The 9428-nt window shown below is 37.7% G+C and overlaps 1 protein-coding gene across 2 annotated transcripts; it reads left to right on the top strand.

The window, feature by feature from the left end:
- Positions 1 to 182: 182 nt before the first annotated feature.
- Positions 183 to 6125, top strand: LOC140665386 (uncharacterized). 2 transcript variants are annotated; one of them, XM_072891467.1, is made up of 9 exons: positions 189 to 426; positions 3333 to 3398; positions 3811 to 3937; positions 4058 to 4188; positions 4389 to 4498; positions 4587 to 4732; positions 4799 to 4997; positions 5103 to 5219; positions 5399 to 6125. In XM_072891467.1, the coding sequence occupies exons 2-9, from the start codon at positions 3339 to 3341 to the stop codon at positions 5514 to 5516; spliced, it is 1008 nt and encodes a 335-aa protein (XP_072747568.1). In that variant the 5' UTR covers positions 189 to 426; positions 3333 to 3338; the 3' UTR covers positions 5517 to 6125. The 2 variants fall into 2 exon arrangements, with proteins under 2 accessions (XP_072747567.1, XP_072747568.1); XM_072891466.1 differs by having other exon boundaries at positions 183 to 426; positions 4587 to 4997.
- Positions 6126 to 9428: the final 3303 nt, after the last annotated feature.

Genomic DNA, 9428 nt, shown 5'->3' on the forward strand with positions numbered 1-9428 from the left:
AAAATACATCTTATTTTATCCAGATTTTGACAGATTTGAAATGCAAGCGATCGTTTCGACAGAAAAAATCGATACAATATTCGATCAAGCAGATAAATTAATTCGATCAATTTTCCAGTTTCCGTTCTCGGATTCGTCCCCACTATTATACGGGCCCAAATCCGACTTACTTGGAAACCACGCCTCGAGACCTTTTGCCTACAAGGTGGAGAGGTGGTCGTGTTTTTGGGCAGCTCGGGCCGCGCGCGGCGCACGCGTATTGTCACTCGCGCGAACGCACTCGAGTGGGCCCGTCCGATCTCTACCACGGAATCGTCTCTTCCCGGGTGACATCCTACATCCGCGAGAGAGAACGACCTTTCGGAGCGACCAAACTTCGTCTACCTGAGAACCCAATCGTCAGGCTGAGCACGTGCACTCGGATGTGTGAGTATAATTGGTTTACGGTACTGACTTTGCGTGCGTCCGTCATTCGTCACTCCGTTAATGCCCTATAAAATAGATCGAGGATACGACCGGTCGTAGATCTGGCTCAATGTCGCACATAAATTCCCCAAATCTATACGAAAATTAATATTCGATTATCTGTTATCGTATTGATCATATTCTTCGATCGCATCTTCACTTCTCGCAGATCCTAATCAATTATCACTTATTGTCAGATCGCGATACAAAAGGCTTTAAAACTATACTTGAAAGATTATCGTACTTCAATCTTTTGTCTGTATTTTTACAATTTTTTTTTTTGCGTTTTTGCAACCTTGATGAAGCCAGGGAAAAATTTAATCTCATTTTTTTTCTTTTTGTTTTATCTTGTGATTTTTGCTTTCAAAACCGGTGGAACCCGATAAACTCGATTTTTGACGATCACGGTCAGATAATTCATTGATCTCCGATCATTTTTTTATCATTTACATGGTGATGCGATATGCGATTTAATTATTTTTCAATTGTCAAAGTACGAATTAATTGTTCATTAAATGTTGGCCAGTTTTTTATTCATTATCTATTGTCATTAAAAATATTTTTTATCTCTTCGATACTTACCGTGAATTCAACGTCCGTCTGTTTTCATCTCTAATTCTCTTTTCTATTAATATAATAAAATTTATACTTATTTCAAGGAAAGCGAGATTTTTATAAATATTTATACGTCACAAGTTTATCGACCGATAGAGAAGACTAACTATATTTGAATGATCGATAATTTACGACTGCAACTTTCAAATTGGCGATTGGGCGATTGATCCGACAAGAGAATGATACGAGGAGGATTCACGTGTGTTCACATACCGATAACTTATGCGCTCGTACTTGCGCGGCTTTATTAGCTTATCTTTACGTTTCTTTTTCGTTTCGTTTTGACATATTTATGAGTCGAGATACTATAAGGCAACCAATAAAAACGTCACTAGGTCCGGTCGGAATAATACAAGTTCGGTAACGAGCGATCTTACGTAGTTGGGATATAATTCAGCCGGATAGCTAAAACTATAATTCTATCATATATTTAAAAAAAAAAAATAATTCTAACGGAATAATTCGTAACCAGACGGATCCTAAAAATCCGTAAAAATATCCGTATTTCATATAACGGCATGTTTTCACACTTGTGTCATACTTGTGCCCAAAGTATATAGGATTTGAATAGACTTGCAAATCCCTTTTTTCCGGTCGTTCACCCTACGAAGGAATTTTAGTGTGTTATTCGGTTTGTATTCCTCCCAAAAGTCAAAAAGCTCCATTTGTCTCAGGTTTTACGATCGCGATTATTATCGTTATTTCTTCTAAATTCGCCTATGACATTTATGCGACAAACAGTCCTCCAACGATTCACGTTGGGGAAATTCCGACGATGAAGATCGCGAAGAACGACGAGAACATTGTTTGTCAGAACTAGACGGGCTTGGTGTTACTAGTGTTAGATTTATAGACGGTCTTTGACCGTCACCTCGCGACGTCATTTTAAATTCCATTATCTTCGTCCCTTGAAGCGAATCGCTCGTTTCGTCTCCTTGGTTTATCATTGCGCTTTGATAGCAGCGAGATAAAAGCTTCGCTCTTGGCGAAGGTTAACCGGCTGCGGTTTTCATGTAGCGAATCTTTTTTTATTTCGATCACGAAATGAACATGTGTCCCATTGTGACTCCAAGAATCCTGTTACTGCGGATCCACTTTCGACCTGTTTAAACTACCTGTCTGAGAGCAGCAGATTTCGTTACACGATAAAAGATCAAGAAACCCAAGAAACGAGACAAGAAAATCTATGTATGTATAATGAATCGATAGTTCGTAGAGTAAAGCGATAATATATAAATGCTACATCAATCATATGTTATGCATTGATTATTCTTTTTCATTTGATAGGCGCGCACAGTTATTTCGTAGAATCTGAAAGATCAAGTATATCAAGTACCGTTATTGCCTCTCTAAATAGAGTTTTCTGCATCTGTCATGAGATATGAATCTACAATATTTATACAATATTTATTGAAGCTACGATCAACGAATTCGATTTGCAATCAGAAACTGATTGAGAATATGATATTTTAAATGATTTTTATATTAGAGTCTCGACCTAATGGAGGCTGTCACTTTAAAGTCGTCATCACGTCACGTGCTAACAGCTGTCAATGACACACATGTATGCATAAATGTCAGCAAATTCTCGTTCAGTCCGATACGCTAATGGATCTGTTAACGATCGATTGACAACATATCGATGAATTTTAATATATAACTGACCAGGGAATGAGTATCAAAGTTTAAAATTGAAGCGTAAGAACTTTGTGAGATTGTGTTAAAAGGACATGTGAAGCAAACCTTGGCGCCTATCTTAATCCGTGCTACATGTACTGCTTAATAATACATGACACAAGTGTCGATGACACGTATATTCGCCATTATTGTCGTAACAACACAATATACGCGTCGCCTCGCTTTCTTACGCAAGGTTCAGCACCTACCAGCTGATTCAAGGACGCAATTTTTTCGCCCCCGTCTTCCGAAACCGGAACTCGTTATTAGAGTTTTAAATACGTACACCTAGGAAAAAAATTTTTAATGTTTTTTAAATATCTCAAAAAATTCCTCTCGACGATGATGAGGAATATATAAAACTTTATAATCTACCCATTAATTAATTCAACGATTAAATTTATATAGTTTTATTTTGTTTTATAAAATGAATGTTTTACTTGTCGATAGTGTAAAGAAAATTCTCCAACAAAGACTATTGATATATACATATATACAAAATTTACAAAGAAAATTCTTTTATTTGAGCACAAATATTTATTATTACTGACAATGATAATATTTATGATTTTCAGGAAAAAATGATTACGAGGCATCGACGAAACGACATCCTGTTCGTAATATTATATCTCTTCGTGCAAGTAAGACCATTTCCCTTACAATAATTACGCGAACAAAATGCAAACGGGCTTTCCGTTTTTTTTTTTTTTTTTTATTTTTTTTTCACGAACGTCCATAATAACGAATTCAGACATTTCACGGACTTCCGCGCTCTCTCACATAAATTTTTGCCAATGGCAACGAAAGTCCGACTTACCCACTCGTTTGTCGATACGTATATACCCGTTCAATAGCCTCGCGCGGTTCGCCAAAATTTCACAACACTTTCCTGCGGACGCGCCCTTAATACTTTACACGCGAGTAAAAGTAAACGCGAAGCCGGTCATTTAACGACATGGAAGAAAGTGTGCAAAGTATATACGGTTTCGTTCTCTTATGCAATATTTCTTCTTTCCTCTCTTTTAATCACCTACCATTGTCGCGATTTGAAAGGTACCCGATGAGATCCACGCTCACGGAAGATTAATGGATCCGCCCTCGCGAAACGCAATGTGGAGGTTCGGCTATCCAAACCCTGTTAATTACAACGATAACGAGTTATTTTGCGGAGGATACGCAGGTTTGTTCATACAAATTCGTCTACAGGAATCCTCCTTAATTTAACTAAAATTTGCTACTAGATGTGAGAGATATAATATTAATGATGTTAATGATTACTATTGTTTCGTTGGATTATTAGTTCATTGGGAGCAAAATAAAGGAAAATGCGGGGTTTGCGGCGACGCGTATCATTTAAGCGAACCGCGTCCGCACGAGGCGGGCGGCGAGTTCGCCAAAGGCATCATCGTTAGACATTATACCGTGAACCAGGTAATGTAATCTGTCAACTTTTCACATTTGCATTGGACATTACGTTTAAAGATATGAATTACTGCTACCACTTACAACTGACATATAATTATTTTCTACGTGCACTTGCATACAAAAAACACTTGCGTGAGAAAAAAGACACATTTCTAAAAAAATTTCTAATAACGCAGGTTTAAACTGTCAGAGTACAATTTGTGTAGGAAATTGAAGTGGAAGTCGAGCTAACGGCCAATCATTACGGAAGATTCGAGATGTATCTGTGCCCTAACGACGATCCATCGCGCGAGGCGACCCAAGAATGTTTCGACTCGTGAGTCTCTCTCTCTCTCTCTCTCTTTCTCTCCGTTTATTATAAATTACAACTACTCGCTTCTCACTAATACATCTTAATTTCATAGTTATCCTTTGTACGTGTCTGGGACACAAGACGTTCGATTCGAGATTCCACGCGACACAGGAAAAAAGGGAATAATCAGATATATGGTAACTTTACCGGCGTTTTTGACGTGTTCGCAATGCGTCGTGCAATGGAATTATTACACAGGTAAATTTTACATTATCTTTCTTTCTCCGTCGCGACTTAATTTCTCATTTTGTCTAATTATGCCAGGCAATATGTGGGGTACATGCGAAAATGGCACGGAGGCTGTCGGATGCGGGAGACCGGAGACGTTCCGAAATTGCGCCGACGTAAGGATCGTCACCAGCACCGGTGGAGTACCGCCGCGATTTCTGTATCAAAATACTATTTATCAGCTGTATTCCATAGTCCCGAAATTCACGAGCACTCCGTTGGCACGGCCACTTAGGTGAGAATCGGCATAATTAAAAATTAATATGTTAATAATTGACATATATTGAATTAATTCACGCTTGTGGGACACTCATGCACGACGAACGTTTCACGATTTCAGGGTTCAAGTGTGCGAGCCAACCGCGGCTTATCGATACAGGCAAAATATGAGCAATTGGTGTCAAGTGAATTGTATACGTATCCCGTCAAACTGCCCGCCGGATGTCTGCCACTGTCTGTGCGTATTCAAATTAATCAGTATGATATATAAGCTTAAGCGATAAATTACAATTGATTCGAAATTGCATTAAGCAATCAAATCGTTACGTGTAGTTTTATCGCGCGTAAATTCTTGGTATACCATCTATCCGTGCGTTAAATCTTTTCTAATTCTCGTTTACTGATATGTGTTTGCAGAAACACGTGCGACGCCATTGGAGATATCGCTAACAAAACCGGAGCGGATCAGTATTGCCTGAGACGTTGCATGCGCTATCCATCGAATTGTCCGACTGATCGCTGCAACTGTTATTGAAGCTGTGAGCATGGTATTGACATCTCATATGTAACGCTAAATGTGAGATGTGAATATACGCACATTGCGTCGAATAGAGTTTAATAAAAACCCAATCATAATATTTTATATTTCACAGCATAATTTTGCGAAAAAATATCCTATGACAAAATTTTTCCCATCTTTTTGCATCTATTTTTTTCTGGAAAACTGTAAAAAATTGCTTTCACAAGAGTATGATTTAAAATAAAAAAAAAAAAAGAAATAATGTGCTTACTCTGAAATTTACAAGAGAGGGAACAAGGTGAGTGACAAGAAGCTGCGTAATGGCACTATGATATTTAATATTAGGACATTCTCTATTGACAGCTTAAAATTTTTTTTACGCGTATATCACATTATTATATAACCATCAACGCATCTCCGCGATCTTACGCACGATATAATATTAATTAGTACGCAACTATATTTTAACGAAATGACGATTTTTACCAATTTTTTTATACGCTTCCAATTGCCACACAATATGAACTCATAATTAATCATGCCAATTAGAAAACGTATGCACACGTACGTTTTCGTAGCAATGTACTGTATATGTGTGTGTGTGTGTGTATATATATATAGTATATATATATATATATATATATATATATATATATATATATATATATATATATATATATATATATATATATATATTATAGAGATCTCACTATAGTTAACACTTTACAAAACTATATACACTAAAGCCTTCTCTCTTTATCGTTTACAACGCTAACTATATAGTAACATATTTTTTCTTTGCTCCTTTCCCCTTCAATATCTCTTTTCATATACAACATATTCTTTATATATTCTTTATATATATATATATATTTATATTTATATCGTCTCCTCGGACGCGCGGTATAATAATCGTCGCCAAAGTGCGTAATATTAGCGCGTCAAGTTAAAACTCGTGCTACGCCAAATTCTAGCGCGAGGTGTACAATAATACAAAGGTATCTTTTGTTTGTTACTTACTGCTAATCGCTAAGCAACTAATTAACGTCCGCGGCCGGTTGCGGTTTAATTATTCAAATACTCTCCTTCCTTTTTCCATATTTTTTTTACACGATTCTCTCGTTCTATTATTAATCCTCTCATTCCCATTTGATGTATAATGTTTGTATTATTTTATTGCAATTAGCGTGAATACTTTTCGTTTCGTTGGATTTATTTAACAATGAGGTAAAACATAAAATACGTAAAGTTATTGTGTTTTTGTTTCAATTATAGTTAAATAGAATTAATAATATTTTGTCATAATATGCACATATATAATATTGCAATATTCACACATATTGCAATATTAATTAAATCTAAGAAAAAATATTTAAATAAAATTTGAATAAAATTTCGATGTAATAATTATTTCGAAGGAGTGGGAGGATTAATCGCGATACGCAGACAATCGCCTTGATTTTTTTTCGATCATGGACGACCAGATTGAGAACGCTCTTGGTATGCGTCTATCGTTCCAACGAATATGGTTTTCAGGACGACGCGATTACGAGAGTGAGCGAAGGAATTGCATATTAACTTTTCGCGTTAGAAATTACTCAAGGATAAGAAATTATTCAAGAATAAAAACATCTCAAGCCCTATTCAGGAAAGTCATCAGAGAAATGTTTGTGCTTTTGCAATGTAACTTCTTCCATCTCGCAGAATTGTGAAAAGAAGACGTAGTCTCTATGTGTGCTTTGTGTATTCTTTCTCTTCACAATAACGTCAAACAAACCATCACGAATATAAAAAATGAATTGATTGCAATTATACTAATCTCGCTCCAACATAATGAATTTACTCACCGACCAACGCAGCGCCGTTGTCTCCTCTTTGCCGACAGCTCCATTCTTCCGCGAGTGTCGCAAAATCGCGACTAATTAAAGCGGCTCAGCCCATCACTTTATTACTCGCACTTCCGACTTACTCCACGCACGATACGCTCGATAATGCACTTGAAACGAGTAAATAACGCAATAATAGAAAATTACTCGTCGCGTCGCTTTGCATGGCATTCCCGATATTACGCAAGTGCGCGATGTATGTATGTATATACATCGAAGGATGAAAAATTCGAAACACGCGTCGGCAACTTTGCGCCGATACAAAGACGCAAAATTCCAAAATAAAAGCGGGATAGAAAGAGAAAGAAAGAAAGCATAACTATAATAACGTAAATAAAAGTTTAAATTTTAGTCGTAATATAAATATACGCGTATATAACATAATGGAAAATATGAAATTTGTACGTAAATAATGTTGAATATTTTAATTTAAATAAAGTTTCTTTCCGTATTAATAATACGGATAATAATTCACGTATCAATGCTCAATTGTCAGAATTATAATAATAATAATAATAATAATGACGATAGCTGATTTTGAAGTTATAGGTATATTAGAATACGAGAGGAAGATTTCATTGCGCTCTATTCGACGGTGTAGTACGCGCGGCCGTGTCTGTGACCTTTCTGTGACTCACACGCACATGTTTACTCGGCTCTCGGCTCTCGACTCAGCCGAGCCGGCTGTCGGTCGGGTTTGGGGTGGGGGGAATCGCGCGTCGCGCGTCGGTCGAGTCGGGTGGGAGGTGGGAGGTGGGAGGTGGGAGGATCGTGCGCCGATATCGCTCTACATTGCGCTACGCATCGTGTATTTTTTGCGATCGAAAGAGTGTTTGGCGTGTTGAGTGTGGCGAATCGAGCGACGCGACGAGTAATCTCTGCCGTGGAATGTTGTAGGCAACGTGCTTTGCGCTTCCGATTAATGAACGTATATCTCGATTTTCGTTACTGTCGCACATCGCCAACGTGCCGCGATCGACGTCACAGGCCACAGTCAGCGTAAATAGTGCGAAGTTGTCGCCGCGTCTTCTTACGTTCTCGCTTCTCTCTTCTCCTCAGTCTTCGCGGAAGCTGTCCGAGTGATCGGACGTCGAGTGATCGCAGAGCGTTATTTATTCGTTCAAATCGTGCATTGTGCGTGTCGGAAAAAGAATCGAACGATCGAGTGAGCGCTTGAAAGTGTTATTTGGCTGACGCAATCGCGATTAATACACATTTCTCGATATTCGTAAACGGTTTAATGTGACGGGCAATCGTTAATTGATGTACGATCAACGCTACGATTGTATTTCAACGCTATTTTACGATTGATCAAGGAATGGAGGAGCCAACGAACGAGAAAACGACGGCATCGACGAAAAGGCGGAAGAATTGCTGCCTGGTGAGTGATTTCGATCATTATATCTCTGCGTTCGTTTACTCTATCCTCGGCGATTCGATGTCGTTGCGTTGCGTGATAGCGATTTACATACGCATCACACGAACGTACGTGTGTGTCTGTGTGTGTGTGTGTGTGTGTGTGTGTGTGTGTGTGTGTGTGTGTGTGTGTGTGTGTGTGTGTGTGTGTGTGTGTGTGTGTGTGTGTGTGTGTGTCACATTTATTAAATAATTAAAAATATAGTTCTGATTTAACTATCGTTTGATTGGCAGTGCAATTTAAACATGACATTCTGTTTTCTAAAGCACATATTTTGTAGTTATTCTCTACTTAACGTCGAATAATGTTACGAGAGAGATGCAGAGTTAAGATTAATAAAAAATAAATCACAGTTTACGATCAGATTTACTTCAAACTGATCGTAAACTGTGAGAGTAAGTAATTGATAATAAAATGAAATAATCGAAACGACATCGATTCGCTTCCAACGCGACAAGTTAATTAAAGAGGAATAAGGGAGAGGAGCATAAATTTGGGAAATTATTTTGGATCTATATAATTCGTTTTCATTTTTTTTGTCGCAAATTTAACGACGCAACATATACTATTGTCACTAGCATTTTCATTTTAGGCTCTGTGTCAAATATTGCGCCACATGCGTTT

The sequence above is a fragment of the Anoplolepis gracilipes genome, chromosome 4 (assembly GCF_047496725.1).
Source record: "Anoplolepis gracilipes chromosome 4, ASM4749672v1, whole genome shotgun sequence".
NCBI lineage: Eukaryota > Metazoa > Arthropoda > Insecta > Hymenoptera > Formicidae > Anoplolepis > Anoplolepis gracilipes.